General features: G+C 41.1%; 2 protein-coding genes across 2 annotated transcripts; both read left to right on the top strand.

Annotated features, from left to right (window-relative positions):
• The first annotated feature begins 1,736 nt into the window (after positions 1 to 1,736).
• Positions 1,737 to 11,817, top strand: LOC145493422 (uncharacterized). The gene is made up of 2 exons (XM_081472888.1): positions 1,737 to 1,905; positions 9,712 to 11,817. Exons 1-2 carry the CDS (start codon positions 1,737 to 1,739, stop codon positions 10,557 to 10,559), a joined length of 1,017 nt encoding a protein of 338 aa, XP_081329014.1. The 3' UTR covers positions 10,560 to 11,817.
• Positions 11,818 to 15,564: 3,747 nt separating this feature from the next.
• Positions 15,565 to 17,757, top strand: LOC145493612 (vesicular glutamate transporter 2.2-like). The gene is made up of 3 exons (XM_081473100.1): positions 15,565 to 15,715; positions 16,338 to 16,576; positions 17,581 to 17,757. Exons 1-3 carry the CDS (start codon positions 15,565 to 15,567, stop codon positions 17,755 to 17,757), a joined length of 567 nt encoding a protein of 188 aa, XP_081329226.1.
• Positions 17,758 to 18,393: the final 636 nt, after the last annotated feature.

Here is an 18,393-nt window from a genome sequence, read left to right as displayed (position 1 = left end):
CAACGCACCGCCTTTTCCCGACCCTCTGAAGCCCGGCATGTCTTTGTACAGTCGGTCACATCCCGGACACTGCAGTTTTGAATCGTTGCATTTTTGTTGACAACCTTGACAGTGTTCCCTCTGCGATGTGGGCTCTGATGTATCATGCTTCGTGGTCTTCATGTTTTTTGTTAAATAAACCCCTTCAGACGGCTGGTATGTCGGCTCATATATGTGCGCGGCTGAGAGATTGCCCGAAAAATGAAACTTTGGCCGGGAAGCGAAGGTTCGAGGGTTTCTGATCATTATCTTAGTCTCGCACGAAAAGCGTGGGGTCTGACTTTGTCGGGGCCTGATATTGTAATCTCGAACAAAAAGCGTGGGGTCTGAGTCATGTTCTGGGCCTGATAATATAGTCTCGCGCGAAATACGTGGGGTCTGCCGTTGTCGGGGCCTGATATTGTAGTCTCGCACGAAAAGCGTGGCGTCTGAGATTGTAGGTGTCATGTTCGGGGCCTGATATTGCAGTCTCGCGCGAAAAACGTGGGGTCTGACATTGTCGGGGCCTGATATTGTAATCTCGCACGAAAAGCGTGGGGTCTGAGATAGTACTATCTTATTAAAGTGCGGTATCGGATGTGGATGCTCAAGGCCTGATGTTGTAGTTTCGCGCCTAACTGTGACACACATCACATCTTGTCGAAAGATCCAAGTTTGAAATCACCTATCAAACGTTCGAATGCCTAAAAATGTCGCCTTTTTCGGGTTTAATACTAAAGTCTCACGCGAAAATTGTGGAGTCTGATATCTAATATCGTTTGTTTCATGTTTGGGAAGTTATAAGTTCTATCTCCGTCGAGAAAGGGCGAGGTTCATCCTCTGCGACTTATACGTTAGTCTCACGCTGAACTCATACATATGTTATATGTTGAAGCCTTGCGCTCAGAAGGCTAGGGGCCTGATACGCCATATTCTGGGCCAAATATTTTATTATCAGTACTATAATATCGTATGAGAGTTTTGTGTTCGGGGCGTGATATTCTAGACTTGCATTGTGTTTGCGGGTTCGAATTACTACATGTGTTTTCTATGCACGGGGATGTTGTAGGTTTTCTTAATATGAAACGCGAGGCAGCTCGGTGATATCTTGCTATCCGAATAGCGCGACCTTTTTAATATTCTTCGTTCGGATGTTCGAGATTCTGATATGCTTGTCTCCCTTCTAAATTCTCTGTTATTGTGGGCCTGACTTAGCGTCTCGATATGAGTAAGAAGAAGGGGAGAGGGGACTGAGAAGAGGGTTGAACGTCAAGCATAGGGGGCCTGAGATTGAGGGTCTAAGGTGGAGGGTCTGAGATGGGGGGTGTGAGGTGAAGGGTCTGAGATGGGGGGCCTGAGATGGTGGCTTGAGATGGGGACCTGAAATGGGGGATCTGAGATAGGGGGCCTGAGATGGGGAAAACTTTCCAAACCCTGCTCTCACGCTGGATCAGGGTTTCTGAGCGCTTTCAATAGCAACATCACTGTAAATAATGAAATTGAATACATGTATACTTCTCTGCTATTGAATACATGTTACTTCCCTGCTAGCAGAGGCTCTTTTCTTGGTGTCCGCTGCGAACACCAGGAAAAGAGCCTCTGCTAGCAGGGAACTCTGTTACCAGAGTGACCGTGAATGTAGGCGATAATTTGCCAGACTAAAGCTAAGATCATCATCAAAAAGCCAGTGGATACATGATTAGTCGGATCCTCGTGGAATGGAGACAGAGGAAGCACCTCAAGAGACCTTCCGCAAAAGGTTGACAGTTCCCAGTGGATTTAGAAACTTGCTTGAAGACCTAACTGTGGCAATTTTGCGTTCGAATCCAGCCGACATTTACAAACTTGCCGCAGAGTATTTCGACGCGAAGTTAAAAGAGCGTCAAGGTTAGTGAGTCAAATGTTTTCTACAGTGTTAAATATTTGTTACCAACACGTTCTCTTTTCATACGGGATCGGACAAAGATCCGCATGTATTTACAGTCGCATCGTTGACAAGTTTTGGGTAAAGGTAGAAAAAACACCTTCGAAACGCTTCAGACACTGTAAGGTTTTCTTAAAACACCAACACAGTTACTCAAACATGCCGATATTGGCCTCTTTAACAAGTCAATATTGTTTCAACTTGCCCGTTTCCTTTTAAAATACCGTCTACGGTACCGTCTTGTGTATCGTAAGTACCGTTTTGTATACTGAACACAAGTTTTTGGGAAGCCCAAATTTATATATCCTTCTGTGACCCATTGTTGCTAAATATGGCTTTATGTCTGTTTAATCTCAAAGAGCGTTTGAAATGAGTTTGTAAAGAGAAGGGTCGCGAAGAATTGACAAACATTAACAACATTTTGGCAAACAAAATGCTGCGTGCTAAAGATACCTAAAGATCTAAACGGCGTGAACTCTGTTATTAAGAATTGGGATTATAAATTAAACATACGGTGACCTTGTCGGTCAACCCAAAACGCAGACCACTGCAGACTGCAGACTACAGACCGCAGACCGTGCAGATCATGCAGACTGTGCAGACTGAGTACTTTTTTTTTTTATTCTCGTTTTTGAATTTACTTTTAACTCGTATATTTTTTGGTTCTGTTCAATTATATATCGGAGTGTTTGGGCGCTTGCCATTCGACCCAAAAATTCCGGTACGAGTTTCCGGAAATGGCTAGGGCGAATGGAACAGACTTTTCCGGTGGCTGTACCAGAGTGGAAAGCGCCCTCACACTTTCGTTCGCTTCAAATTTTTCAAAGATTTCGAGGTTTAAATAGCAGATATAGAAGCATACAGAGCACTGATACGTCGCCACAGTGACCTTTTATAGACCACGACAGCAAGGACCTTATACCAACCACAACGCAGCGAAAACGTCGCAAAACAAAGGGTTTAATGAGTCGTACAAATATTATGGCTCTGCACGAGATATAAGTCTTCGTATATTTGTTAGCCAACCTATACAAAACAAACAAGTACACACGAGGCTTTATTTTTGTTGGAATTTAACGCTTTCTTGACGAATTTAAGTTAGTATTTATCGACCGACAAGTGGCAAGTAAAATATTAATCCATTTTCGAATACACGTCGCCGTCATCTTTGTCTGGGATGATCGTGGTGATCGCGGCCAAAAGAACTAGCGCTGAATAGAAAATTGCGAATTTGCATAATTTCCGAAGAAAGAGGACAACCTCTTGAGGTATACCCAAATTTTCGAAAACTTTTTCCTGGAAATTTCCGTTCCATTTGATTTTCATCCCGGAATTTCCTGAATTTTCGGTTGAATGATTCGCTTTTCGGAAATTCGACAATTTCCAGATTTTCTGGAACTTTTTCTAGGAAATTTCCATACCATTTGACCCCGTTTCGAAAATTTTGGAATTTTTGGTCGAATGGTAAGCGCCCTTTGTTATCCACAGGCCGCGCAAACTCGGTGGCTACAGATTTTGAAAGGAAAACTCCCTTAAGTACTAAATATGCTTAAGTAAAGCTATTTTAAAATGTAGAAATAAGCATCGCTTGTATTATAATGTCACACGTAACATGTGCATTTTCTACTCTTGGTGTACAAAATGTAATTCCAAATGGCTGTTGGAGTGTGACTGCGATCACGCCAAAAAAGCCTGGCGCATGGAAAGATCACAGAAAACCGAATAGCATTTGAAATTCTCAGCGCAGTACGGTTGCCGCGATGAGTTGATGCGATGGTTAATTTATCTGTCCTTATGGCAGTTGTGTTTTTATGGCGATTTAGACTACGAGTGGTCCCTCGTCCGCTTAGTCCATCGTGCGTGACACATAAGAAAACGTCGAGGAAAAAATTTCATGCGAGCATTTTTTTCTCCTGGTTTACTTACGGTCACACTCAACTAAGCGAAAGAGGGAATACTCCTAGTCAAATGGCGATTCTGTACTTTGTGAAGCAAAAGCGATTTGTGGGACAAGGTCGCTTAGAGTCACCGTCCTTGTTTGAATCAGTTAAGAGGAGAGCGAGGACTAACAAAATCGACAACAAAAAACACAACAACAACAACAACAACAACAAATTAGACAAAATAAATAAAACCACAAACCCGTCAAAAATTGACGCAATTTGTGCCCAGAATGTGTGTAAGTTTATTTTAAAGCTTGATTTTAGTATATTGAGGACCAGTAAAGGGAATTTCCCATAGAACTAGTTTATTAAACGCGTTAATCAACAGTCAGATGTTGAGTTTGTGCCGCCTGTGGATAAATAACAAACATTAGGACATATTGAACACTATTTTGTCACTAGAAGCGAAAAAAGTGAGTCAAGTGTCAGAAAAAAAATACTCAGTCTGCACAGTCTGCACAGTCTGTACAGTCTGCAGTCTGCACGGTCTGCATTTTGGGGTGACCGTGACTTTGTCGATTAAACGACTCTTACTACGGGTTAAAATACGATGAACGCTGTCTGTTCCCTGGTAAATTATCAAGAAGATCTTTTAGATCTTATAACCGCGCTTTTAAAATTCAACTGTTTTTTTTTTTCTTTTCTTCTTCTTTCATTGATAACTGTAGACACCACATCACTTGATCAACACAAACTGTATTATTGCACCATCAGTCGTAGCCGTTGTGAAATCTCCGATGACGTAATGGCCTTAATTTGGAACTTTCTTCGGGATATGTATGGGCATGAACGATACGAGCGCTACGATAATAACACTATTAACTACGGCTTTCTTTTTTAAAAGTCATGATTAAATTTAATTGGTTTTTTCCATGAGTAAAGGGCTAGCAAAGTAGTCACACGAGTCGCAATTCAACAATTACGTTATCCACGGCTATCTTTAGTACGGTGGTTATTTCCCTACCAATGACGTAATCCTTGCACGTTCTGACATGTTCTTTGCTTGGCTTGCAAGTATTTAATTTTACTTCCGATCTTTGAACTCGCTTCAATAAAACAGCACGACAATTAACTTCTCTCGTCTAAAAATACGAAAAATACTCGGAAAACTAAAAGGACTGTCGCTCCAGCGAAATAGACTTGCAAAGTAAACACGATCTTATTTGTCACGTAGCAAAAGTAAAAGATGCAACGACAGCGCATTCCATGGCTGACGTAATACCTTTTTAGCGTATTTATTATTCCCTTCAAACCCAACGCTTCGATAAAATCAAAAGAAAATATATTTTACCCACAACAAAAAAACCAACATCAGTAAATTGTCCGGGTATTAATGTTTCAACAGCTTTTGGCGAATAAACATCACAGGTTGCGTGATTCAAAATTTGGCCGAGAGGAAGTTTGGGTCCGGTCACCAACAAAACGAAAAAAACAAGAAGATCTTTTAGATCTTAGAACCGCGCTTTTAAAATTTAACTGTTTTCTTAGCACTACAGTCGCAATGCAGTGCACATTCCAAATCAGTCCTTGATGATTCATTGATTACCGTAGACACCACATCGCTTGATCAACACAAACTGTACTATTGCACCATCAGTCGTAGCCATTGTGAAATCTCCGATGACGTAATGGTCTTAATCTGGAAGTTTCTTCGGGATATGTGTGAGCATGAACGGTACGAACGCTACAATACTAAAACTGATAAGTTAATAAAGATGGTGAATTTTAAACCCGGTAATGAAATGTGAAGGTGAATTAATCAACATGACATGAGCGTGGGTTAAATGACCTTGCTCTCCATGAGTTCTCGTAGCTCAGTGGGTAGAGCGCCCGGTGGTCGGGAGGTCATGGGTTTGATTCCTGTCGGGGACTCAGAATTTTTCTTTGTCCCACGTTCGTGTCATGTTGATTAATTCACCTTCACACAATAATAAAATAAAAGTCATGATTAAATTTAATTGGTTTTTCAGCGAGTAAAGGGCTAGCAGAGTAGTCACACGAGTCACAGAATTCAAGAACTACGTTATCCACGGCTATCTTTAGTACGGTGGTTATTTCCCTACCAATGACGTAATCCTTGCATGTTCTGACACGTTCTCTGTTTGGCTTGCAAACATTTAATTTTCCTTCCGACCTCTAAACTCGCTGCGAGGAAACACCCAAAGAATTCACTTCATTTGCCTTAACCCACAAAAAATACTCGCAAAATTGCAAATAAATCAATGCCGTCGCTTCTGGCAAAATCAACTTGCAAAGTAAACACGATCTTATTTGTCACGTAGCGAAAGTGAAAGCTGCAACGTCAGCGCATTCCACGGCTGACGTAACGCCTTTTTCAGTTAGCGTAAACTGATAAACCCCGTGTAAACCAAGAACCGCGCTGGACCCATGGCCGCGCCGTTTAAAAAGTTCCAAAAAAACAAGAAAAATTGTCAATCACTGTCTTCTTTGTTGCTGGGGCGAAGCTACGGATGTTTTTATTATTATTATTTTTTTTTTTTTTGAGTGTATGTTGCCAATCTGCGAGAGATGAAACTGAATTATTACTGAGATTTTACTCGATTGTTCGACCGCAACTCTACGACACTGGAATAAAGCTTATTACATTTTAAAACGAATAACCAAGACCTTGAAAATGAAAGAGAAAACTCGGCGACATGTTCTGCCTTTCGCATTTTATAAAGCGGCTTATCACAAGCACCCTGTAGCGCGAACCTGCACCGGGAGCCATAATCGGGGACGGAGACGGTAAGCGCGCTATTTCTAGTATTGGGGCTGTCTCTATGATATGGGACAATTTTTCTATTTTTAGAACAAATTGCGCCATCCCGTGCGGCACACGCGCGGACATACTACGAGCACTTTTGCGGATGTAGCGCGGGGAAATGGCGTCCGAAATTTCCGAAATGTTTGACGCTTTTGGCCCACAAATCAATACGTTCATGTCTATTGGAATTTTGCTTCAGTATTTTCGTCGTAGGCTGCTCCAGTTTGAGTGAAGTAAGACAGTTTCGAATTTAATTATGTCCCGCTTTATATATATCACTGACCAAGTTGTGTTCCACTGCTTCTTTTACAAGAGCTCCACGTTACTCCACTCTAAGTTTCACATATGTCAAAGATTAACAGCTTTTCCATAACACAGCAAAAAAACCAGCTGGGTATATTTGGATATAGTACCGTTTTAGGACTTCAAAGTCTCCCTCCTCTTGCCACACGCTTGCGACGATTTCGCCAGAGCTGGAGTCTATCTCGACCGAAGAGTAAAACAACGATAATCGCAAGTTTGAGTTTCGCCTGAATTGTAAGCAACGCTTGTTGTTTTATCAAGGCCCAATAAGTGACAATAACGTTTATGTCTGTAGATGCTGCTCAGTTTTGTTTGTGTGAATTAAAAATCCAATAAACTGTCTGTTGTCGATGAATAAGAGCGCCCGCCGATGCGTGTTTTGTACAGTCGACTTCCACACTTTCGTGTGAAAACGTACATCGAACTCACATAATATCGCTAGTTTTTAAATACGTTTAAGGTTGATAAATATTTGAGAACATATAAAAAGGTTAGCCGACAATATGTGAATACAGCAGAAATAATCAGCAAAGTTTCGATGACGCTTTCTTTAATCAACTCGAATAAAGATTTCGATTTCGTTGGTTGTCAGTTATCAAAACTCTCTGTCTATTTTATTTTCGCAGTATAAAATTTCACCATGTTAAAGAAATACACATGATGTTAGTAGCTTTTTGGCGTTGGTGAAAATTATTGCAGCACCTTAGCACAAAAGACAACGAAAGAAATCTTTGTCAAGATTCGTTGACAATTGAAAACACCGACTCGGATTTGAAAGTGCAAGCGCTGCACTATGCTATGTACGCGTCAGGCCCAGTTCATACGTCGCATTTCTGCCGTGTCGAGTTCAATTATTGACTTTCCTTTAAAAACTTTTGCAAACTCGCCAAACAAACAGTTAAACAAGAAGAAACTATCAAAAACAGAGTTTGGTCATGATTAAGCACTGTTTGGGAAACTCACAAATTAACTCGATACCAGAGTAAAGAGTTTTCTTGCATAACTTTTCTTTACAGAACAAACGCAAAATCAACTAGCGCGAGCAGATATTATTCATTCACAGCGCGAAATTGAAGTTTTGTTTTCGACCCTAAAAAACTCACCTTTTCCGTTAGCTCAGAGCATAAAACTACATAAAAGAGCCCTGGTTCTTATTCCCTGCCTTATTCCCTGCCATCGCTGTGAAAAATCTGCAAGAGAATCTCGCAACTCTCACCATTTGATCACGCAACGTGACGACATCCACACGAGAGTCCCGACATGTGCGTGGATCCGCGCGGATATATGACGTCAGGATGGCGCAATTTGTTCTAAAAATAGAAAAATTGTCCCATATCAAAGGTGCGCGCGGATCCCAACACTTACGGTCTCCGTCCCCGATTATGGCTCCTGTCTGCACCTGTAGTTTTAAAATGGCTTTTCTTTATTCACAAAATGTATTTTTCATTAGTTGAGCAATTTTTTTTTTACCTAAATAACAATTTGGGCTCTGTGTAACTAAGTGAGTTCTCTTGGATCTATAAAGCTAGGCTTGATTGTTAGAATTACTGGGAATCGGTAAAGTTGTTGCTGTAAGTTATTTTCTCTTAGAAGTTAGGTTAATATATTTTAATTTGCCAGTAAATTTATGGCAAATGATAAAGAAAATCACCGTAAGTTTTTGGAATAGTTTGTTACAATGGTCATAAAATTAAGCATTTACGATCTAGATTGAATAAGTAGACCTGAAAAGCTATATTCCGTTGATTACCACGTAATTTTGTTTGCCTATTAGCTACACTCTTTTTTACTGATATAAGAACGTCTAATTTTTCAGCTGAGGCTGAACGTCCTTGTATTTTTTGCGATTTGAGGCTGAAAACATTCTTAAGAAGTTCTTAAATTTACATGGTGTACAAGGTCAACAACCTTGATAATACTCCATACTTTGTATCACCTGATGACTTTGATGGTGTGAAAGTTATTTTGAAACAGTTTTAAATAAGAACTGCTGATTATTACAAACCGAGATGTGGGTCGTGCAATAAGAAAGCCATTGTTAATATTATACAAAACATGCCCTTAAGTATTTGGGTTAATTTTGCATTTTTGTTACCTCCATTTTATGCTTGTCATTTAATACATACAGATTTGCAAAATAAAAACGTTCTTAATCGACTCTCAGCCTGAGGAATGTTCTTAATACGTTTTTTTTTTAATTTTGGTTAATCTCAGCCTCAACGTTCTTATAAAAAAGGTTCTTACATATAAAGAAAGAGTGTACATAATGAAATCGTGCTCATCCGATCTTAAACCTAGAATAAATAGCGATCAATAGTGGCGGCCGATTTCCGAAACAACGAGACCCGAAGGCACAAGCTTCTATAGCGGGGACTCGGACCATTCCACCCCCCCCCCCTCCCCTCCCCCGAAATGCTTTGAATTTTAATTCCTTATAGTCCCTTTTCCTGGGTTTCTGAGTCATTCTGAAAGAAAAATCTGACCGATTCTCTAAAACGGTGTATGAAAACCAGTATAGTTCATCGGCCAGCAGAAGCCGGTGATTTTCATGACAAATGGCCGTCCTTCCGAAAAACCTCATAGCTCTAAAGAATTCATCTTTTCGATTTTCTAATCAAATGTAAGCATGATGTTGGCGTCAGTAGGAAAAAGACGAAAGAAAATCCCTGGGGCCACGGTTGTAGTGAGTTTCAAATGAAAACATCAGTAATTGGATATTTGTCAGCCCTTCACGAACGTTTCCTTTCTTTGCACAGAGAGAGGGGAAGATGATTGCCTGCTGGGGTCGCAGATCGATGGATATTACAGATACGAGCCTTTGGGAGGTAAGAGAGAGGAACTTGACAAAGCGGCCACTAAAATTCAAGCAACGTTCCGTGGGCACAAAGCAAGACAAGAGGCAGAAACCTCTGCAGAAAAGACTGAGAACAACGAAAACCTCGGAAAGGGAGAACTCCCGTATAACACTGCTGGTAGTTTTGGCGGGAAAGAGTACGGCGGGGAAGAACACGCGGCTGCCACTAGCATACAAGCTGGTTACCGTGGTAACTACACTCGTAAGGATTTAAAAGCGCCAAACGAAACTGCGACAACAATCCAGGCTGGTTATCGAGGCTATGCTGTTATAAAAGGAATGCAAGATAACTATTCGACCAAACCACTGGACGAGGATAGAAAGGATGTTGCCACAAATGAAGAAGAAGAAGCAGCTGCTGTTACAATACAATCCGCACTTAGAGGACATCAAACCAGGAATGCAATTCACGTTGACCTGAAAAGTAACTCTCCAGCTGAGCGAGGGATCGATGACAACCAAATCGACTCATCTCTCAAAGATGGCAGCGTAGCAAATCAACAAGGCGACGAGAAACAGAAAGCAAATGATTCCACAGTAACAGATAAAGACGAGGCTGCGACCAAAATCCAATCAAGCTACCGTGGTTATTACACTCGCAAACAGCTTAGACAAAAGAACGAGGCAGCGACGACCATCCAAGCCCATTACAGAGGTTATCGGGTGCGCGAAATGTGGCGGGTGGATAAATTGATAGCCATCAAGGAAGCTTCATCTCCTGAAACTGCAGAAGCAAAACACGATGGTTAATTGACAATGAGGATAGACTTCACTTCCCTTGCCATCCGTTGACTCATTATATTGCCTAGGCGTATTTAGCTGTGAACTGATTTAACTTGTCCTTAACCCCGGGGCGGAGACGGGGGCTCCCATATAAAAAGGACGGGGGTGCTTATGGAACATTTTGAAAATAACCCCTAAGGGGCACTAAGATCCTGTTTTGTGGGCGTGGCCTGATTTGATTTCACCCCTAACAGTAAGAGGTACCAATTCTAAAACAATAAATTAGCTGACACTTTCATGATTTTTATTATTGCCATAAAGACGGTTACATCGAATAATTTCCAAAGTTGTTTTTAAAATGTCTCCTGGCATATCTTTTTTTTTGGCTCATTACCCTAAAAGGTACCGCAAAAACTCTCGCTGTGGATCTTTTGAGGCTAAAAACCCTATGAGAAACCAAAATCGCTTTTTTCACCCCTAAAAGGTACGACAAGCACCCCCGTCCTTTTTATATTTTTGTCCCCCCGGGCTATAGCTTGCCTCACTCGACTATTATGGACTTATCCTCGACCTCAGCTTGCGCGTTCAGCTACCACTGGCTACAAATAGCATGTGAGTTGTTCTACAACGCACTGCTAAAATGGGACTTTCCTGTTAAGCCTTGTAAATCAAATTTGTACTCCAAACTGGGCTAACAGAGCGTCCGCAGGGGACTGGATGCTAAGTATATATGTGTATTTATCATATGGCTAGCTCCGTGAGCAGGCAAGATGAATCAAATCCTGCCCTGTGATTGACTAATATTTCTTAAATATGTATATATAATAAATGAAGTAGTGTTTTTTTTTTTTTTTTTTTTTAATTTCATTGTAGATTTTTAATACTTGTATAGTTTTAGGTTATTTATTGTTGTAATGCGCTTTTGATCACCTGGTATGTTAAAAAGCGCACTATAAATCAATAAATTATTAAATTATTATTACTACCCGAGCGGGCAAGATTGCCATATGGAGCTATATAGAGCTATCTTGCCCGCTCGGGACTACCCGCCGTGTCCCGCAAAAACATTTTCCCGAAAGCCATATAATAAATCCTTTATTGACCAAGCTTGTTCTGCCAAGATGGCTGGCTGATTTTTTTGCGAGTTTATGGACCTCGACTCCGTCTCGGTCCATAAACACGCAAAAAAAGAACTTGGCCAATATCCAGCCATCTTGACCTCACACTTGGTCAATAACCCATACATACTGGTCGGTTTTTTTTCATATGATTATCATTTGTAATGAAAAAATATCAACTGAACAAAACCACCAGCATGATACTGGCAAAAATAAATGTCCCTTATACACATACTGCGCTGTTTCTCCTTTCACTACACACTGTCCCTGTGTTTACGTCACGTTTCTCTGTGTCACGTTACAAATGTGCATGATGATTTCCCTGGGCAAGTTGCGTTACTTCATTAACAAATGTTTTTCCGACAGTTTTTACTGAGTGGAAATTCCAGAACACACACGTTTTGGCGAACAACTATTGCGCGATTCCTCTCGTGTGACTGAATTAGTGGAAGGCTGGGCCGGGCGGATATTGGACTTTAGAGAAGGGGGTTTGAGATACAGTCCCCTGTAAGGGAAATCGGAAATTTTTAAAATTGAGGTCCTCTGAAATGGAATTTTCGGCTTTCTGAGGCGAAGTCAGTGTGTTATTATGTCTCTTTTTATTAATTTAGGAAGTGCGTCCGAACCCTCCCTTCCCCACCCCCGAATTCCCCCTAGATCCGCCCCAGGAAGGGATCCAATGACATTGAGGTAATAACTTCATGTTTCTCTCTTATTTGTAGCCTTTCCAAGGCATTCGAACAATTAGGTCATTTCCAAGTCGTTTTAATTCTCCCCCTGCGCGGTTTATTCCAGGTTTATATGTGGAAGCCTCGTCTCAGTAAGTCGCGCAATAAACCTTTATTAGCATGATAACATTATCAAGGTTAGTAGCGGTGTGATACCACAGATTTATAGAAATAGAAATAAGAAGCGCTCCGCTTTTGTTTTTGTCAGTGCGAAAACTGCTAAAAGAAAACTAAATTGTCCCTCGATCTGGAGCAAGAACTTGATTCATATCAGGTAACGCTTCAGAAAGAAAGGCTAGACCTGGAACCACCCTACATTGAAAGTTTTGTAAGTCCCATATAAGGGACTTGTGTTTATAAGAAATAACACACAAACTGCGGTGACAAACATGACAATAAAACGCATGTTGGAAAACAAAATTCATTTTTCTAACATGCGTTTTATCGTCATGTTTGTCACTGCACTAGTTTGTGTGTTATTTCCTATAAAGCCACGTGGCCAAAGAAAAAGAATATTCATGGGACTTGTGTTGCAAAATATACCTGCCGATCGAGAGTGGTTTAGAGCCTAAATGGCTCTAAACCACCTCCAGGAACCCAGAGACATCAAAATAACGCAATGCAAACATAAGTTAAACCATTTTATTCAAATTATTTTCTACACGTAGCATTTAGAGTAATTTTCAAAGCATTCTCATAAATTGTCTTATAAACGGCTAAAATTGTAATGCAATCGCCAACAGCATAATGTCACGTATTAATCGTATTCAACGTCTGGGCCGCCTGTGAGGGACCCAATCGATTTGCTGCTCTCCAGCCTCCGTCAGACAAAACATTCCAACACCATAATGAGTACCGCATGCTAAGTTCCTTCGTAAGTACACTCCCTTTCAAATATAATTTCACCAGCTACTTGTCTGGCACCAGAAAACTTTGTTGACCCTGGCAATTTATACAGTGAAACGAATCTTTTTAGAAGCTTTTTACCACGGTTGATCAGAACACCAGGAAATATACCTTCCAAGCTTTCATTAGTTTCCACCTGGCACATTACAAATGCCCAGAACGACATTTTCACAACGAAATACTAGAAATTGATATATCGATACCAAGCTATACCAGACACACTGGTCTCCGCCATTTTGATTCTCCTAGTAACCCTTGCGCCGCTAACTGGTTTCCATGCTTCAAAGAGACGAGACATCGGAAATTCAGCCTAGCCAGTGCCACAAAAATTCGAGTTCTCTTGCTAAGTGTTCCCGAATCTCCCGAATGTAGATTTATTTCAAATCACCCGATAATAGATTACTGTATTCAACTTTCGGAGAGTATTAGTTTGGCGATTTGTTTTCTTTCTTGTTTTTTGTAAACGCCTGTCGGAGTAATCATACTCGCGTGAGCGCGAGTAGCTCGCGTGAGCTTACGTACACTTTAGTCACGGGGCCAAACTAAGTCACGTGTTCCAAACATTGGCAGCCATGTTTACTGAGAGTTGATCACAGATAATTTTCAGTACCTAAGCTTTCGATAGTAACAGTAGCGCAGTCCACGTGAAGTGTGTAAGATGATATGAATACCTGGCTTCATCAAATGTACGAAAAGGATAGATATACATTATGCTGCAAGCTGGTTTTAGTCAAATGTGGAAGTAAAATGCAAATAATGATTTTGCTGGAGAAATGGCCCACTTTTGTCACTCTTTCACACTGAGTAAGTGAAGTATTTAAAGTGTAGACTCAGTTCGGTTCAATTGACTTTGCATGACCATATTTTTACTGCTCAGTGTAAAAGTGACCAGAAAGAATTGAGCCTTAACCCAGACATATCTTTCTGTTTTTTCTTTTTATCTTGATGATCTGGAACACCTCTCACTGTTGTTGTTTATTAATTATACACTGTAGGTCTTCGAAAGATTTGAAGTTATTTGATTCAGTAATATCTTACAAAAAGTAATAAGCTTAAATGAAGCTATTGCAGTATAGTCCTTTCCTATAAATTATCTTTCGGGTGTCACGAAAACTCAGATCCCGAAAACTCAGCCCCCAAAAACTCAGACCCCGAAAACACTCGAAGGAAGAAGTAGAGTACAAAGAACTTACCTTAGTAGGGGATTTACAGAGTAAGGTCTGGAGGGAAACTTGGATTGTATCAGAAGATTATCTCAAATGATTACAAAAGGATCGAGTAGTCGAGTGACAGGCCGACAGGCCTGCAGGAAGACCGACCGACAGACCGACCAAGAGATCGACAGATCGACAGATCGAAAGACCGACAGTTCAACAGAACGACAAGCAAGAGACAGACAGATGAGCCGACAGACCAAAAGGTCTATCCGAAAGACCGAAAGACCAACAGACCGTATAGATAAACAGCCAACCAGCCAATAGGCTGAGAAATCACTTGACTAACAGACTGTGAGACCAACAGACAGATCCGACAGACCGTGGGGACAGACAGAAATTCTTTCATTTATCTATCAGTCCGTCTATCCATCCATCTTCTCATTAATTCAAGGCATATGTATTCATTGATAACTCACCTCGTTACAGGATGTTCCAATTCCATGGAAATCAATCTTGACTTCTCTTCCAGTGTGTACAATCGTTGTGGCGCATTTTTCGCAAGCGTGTGGAACATACACCACGATTTCAGCGCTTCCTTTATTTTTTACTCAACTATTAGATCTTGGTCTCGAAATGGTAAGATGGAGTAAATTAGTAAAAAAGTAGAACCTTGTGTCAAATAATTTAGCTTAAACTGACTAAGTAGGGACACTTCTTAGAAATGAAATTAAAATTGTATATTATCCTAAAAAATGACAATATTTAGAGAGGAAGCCACATCAACATTAGCAGGTTTTCATGTGGGCCCTCTATCTTAATCGAATTGGAATTTGGAGTACTGTTTTTGTGGAGGGAGGAAAATTGGAGAAGCCGGTGAAAAATCTTCGGAGCAAGGCGAGAACCGGCAACAAGTCCACCCACATATGGCACCGGGCCGAAGTCAAACCCGGGCCATAGTGGTGGGAGGTGAGCACTCTTACCACTACGCCATCCCTGCTCCCTGATATAACACCAAATTCTCAGAGCTAACAATAGAAGGAATATGTGACAACCATTAAGAAGAATTCTCATTAGTTCGTAAGAATTCTCATGTTGATCGTGGTATTATATTCAACAGCTAAAGATGATTGATTTTTCTTTACAGCCATCTATTGCATCCTCTGTACCTTGTGTGGTGACGTTCTTTGTAACATTGCTTTCTGGAATAGTAGCGGACTATCTTCGCAATCATTATCTTACAACAGGAACAGTCAGAAAGATCTTCCATACAACTGGTAAAACAAAGCTTTAAGACATTCCCTGAGGCTCTCTGTACAGCATTGACGGGGATGCCTTGAATGAAATAAGCCAAGCTTCTGGTAATCGAGTGGACAGAGACAACCGAATCATTCCAAAAATGTGGTGTTAGCTTATTGTCCTTATCACCAACATACCTTGCGAGAATCGCAAAAACTTCAACAAAATTTCTGTCTGAAACTTCCTTGTGTCTCTGCCGATGCATATATTTCTGCTACGCCATATGTACAGCCGGAAAAAAGAAAGAACTCAAGACGATAGACGAGGCGGAATACCAGGGTGGTTTGTAACTCTGATTTCCACAGAACAAATCGACTGGTAGATTGCTACTCAGATATCTTAAGGATGTTAGACCCGGTCGAGGCAGATTATACATGGAATGCCCGAAGTCCCACAGAAATCGGCGGTACTCATTCAGTTTAGTCTCTGATGTGGGGAGCGAAGGACAAAGTAAGAAAAAATGTCTTGCCAAAGATTAAACAGTGTGCACGTGATCCCGAGCTGGGCTCGAACCGTACCAGGACCGCTTGATCCGGAATCCAAAGATCAGATCCCACGCTGAATTAATTCAATGTTTTGTTCGTTTCTGTTTTATTTTAGGTTCTGTTGTTCCGGCTGTCCTCCTCATACCATTAAGCTATTCATCTAGCTCTGACCTTGTTGTGGTACTTCTCACTCTGGGAATAGGACTTCAAGGATTAACAGTCAGCGGCTTCGCTGTCAATCATCTTGATATAGCTCCTCCTTTCGCCAGTGTCCTGCTTGGAATAACAGACATAGCAGCAACGACAGCGAGAATTTTGACGCCTACCCTGACAGGAGTTATTGTTCAGCGTCATGTAAGTACTGTGAAATGGGCGCCATGTAGCCACAGCATGACCTTCATGATACGCCTCCCGATCAGGATCAGATCACCAGTGTACAGGGTCGTTCCCAGCGATCTTCCTGGGTGCGAGGTTGACCAGTAGGATCCGTATCCGCCAGTACGACCCATATGTAGTTAGTATATTTGCGTGGATTTATGAAAACGGTGTCTCTTAAGTCGGTGATATCAAAATCCAAAGGAATGTCAGTCGTCTTTCCCCCCTCCCCCCCCTCTCTCTCGCTCTCTCTTATCTTCCTCCTCTACTTAGCTTCTTTTTACATTTACCTGGTGTGATTTTTGGTCAGTTTAAGAAAAAATAAAATAAAAATGTATAGCTCACTTATTGCCAAACAACGCGCCGTTTTCTTTAACACCGTTTTCATAAACCCAGTCGTATATACATGTATGTACCATTACAACAGGTCAATTGCTTCGCACGGCTAATCCCCCCCCCCCCCCCAAACCGGGTAGTTAAACAAACGAATATGCTGGAACCTACGGTTGGTGAACTACGAGGAATGGGTGATAGTTTCTATAAGATATCAAAACTGGCCATTGTAAAGAGGAGTAAATATGTTGTCAAGACAGCGTACGTTGCTCAGTTTTGATGGGTGACAAGGAACTATAGGGGAGTCTCCCAGATAAAAAGGACTTGGTTACTCGTCGTACCTTTTAAGGGTTAAAAAAGCGGTAATGGTTTCTCTTAGGGTTTTCAGCCTCAAATGGTCCACAGTGGGAACTTTCATCGTACTTTTCAGGGTATTTAAATAGGGGTTCTTTTCAAAATTTACGATGAGTACCCCCGTTCTTTTATATGGGAGTCCCCCCGAGGGAGTCTTTAATGATACCATCGTTTAAAGTTTAGCCAGTCAAATTTAAAATTTCCAACAGTCATCCCATCACCATCATTACTAAATCGGACAACAAGCTTTGTAAGTTACACTCGAGAAGTTGTCTTCAGCTTGTTTCTTTCAACAGACTGCCTTAGAATGGAGGATCGTCTTCTTCATAACCGGAGCGGTTTATCTTCTTGGCTCCACATTCTATGTGCTGTTTGCCTCAGGAGAAAAACAGTCATGGGCCGCGAACAATGAATATGATAAGTTATCTGAGAAGGACTCAGACATTGACGAAATGACCGAAATGGGTTACTGATGGCATCGACAAAGTCAGTTTACACTTGTTCGAGCAAATACATTGCGTTGATAAGCTAAAAAAAGAAGTTGGCGTTTTAAGGAAGATTGATAGTATGTCCTATCTCAAGCTTATACAGGAACCTATTGCCGTTGATCCTAAAGATCAATTAGGGTTTTACCTTATTGTCGGCCGACGGAACTACACAGTTAGAGAAGACTGGGAACTAGCTCGGCGCGTTGGCATGTTTGCGATCTTTGGGTCAGCGCATAAATAGATAGCGATTCTAAGCTAGACTGTTTCTCCAGTCGTAGTGTGAAAACCAGTTAAATGTTTACTAACCATGTGCCGCATTAATATCGGTTGCACAAATGGGAACCCGGAAACCAAAGCAATACCGGAAGCCATTATTGTACCACTGGCCTCGGCGTGATTATCCCAGAAGCCCTTGCGCCATGGAACTTCTTGAACTGCGTGCCGAGTCTTTCAGTGTGTGCAAGAGATTGACACTGCCCGAGTTGAGAATATTTCAACCTTTTAACAAAATAAGAATTTTAAAACAACATAATAATAAAATAGAATAAGCAGACGATGAAATAGAAAGTGAGCTCCAAATATTTCTTCTTTGTTGCTCACATTCTTGTTGAAGCTCTGTTT

The sequence above is a fragment of the Orbicella franksi genome, chromosome 7 (genome assembly GCF_964199315.1).
Source record: "Orbicella franksi chromosome 7, jaOrbFran1.1, whole genome shotgun sequence".
Taxonomy (NCBI): domain Eukaryota; kingdom Metazoa; phylum Cnidaria; class Anthozoa; order Scleractinia; family Merulinidae; genus Orbicella; species Orbicella franksi.
This window is presented reverse-complemented; position numbering and strand designations above follow the sequence as displayed.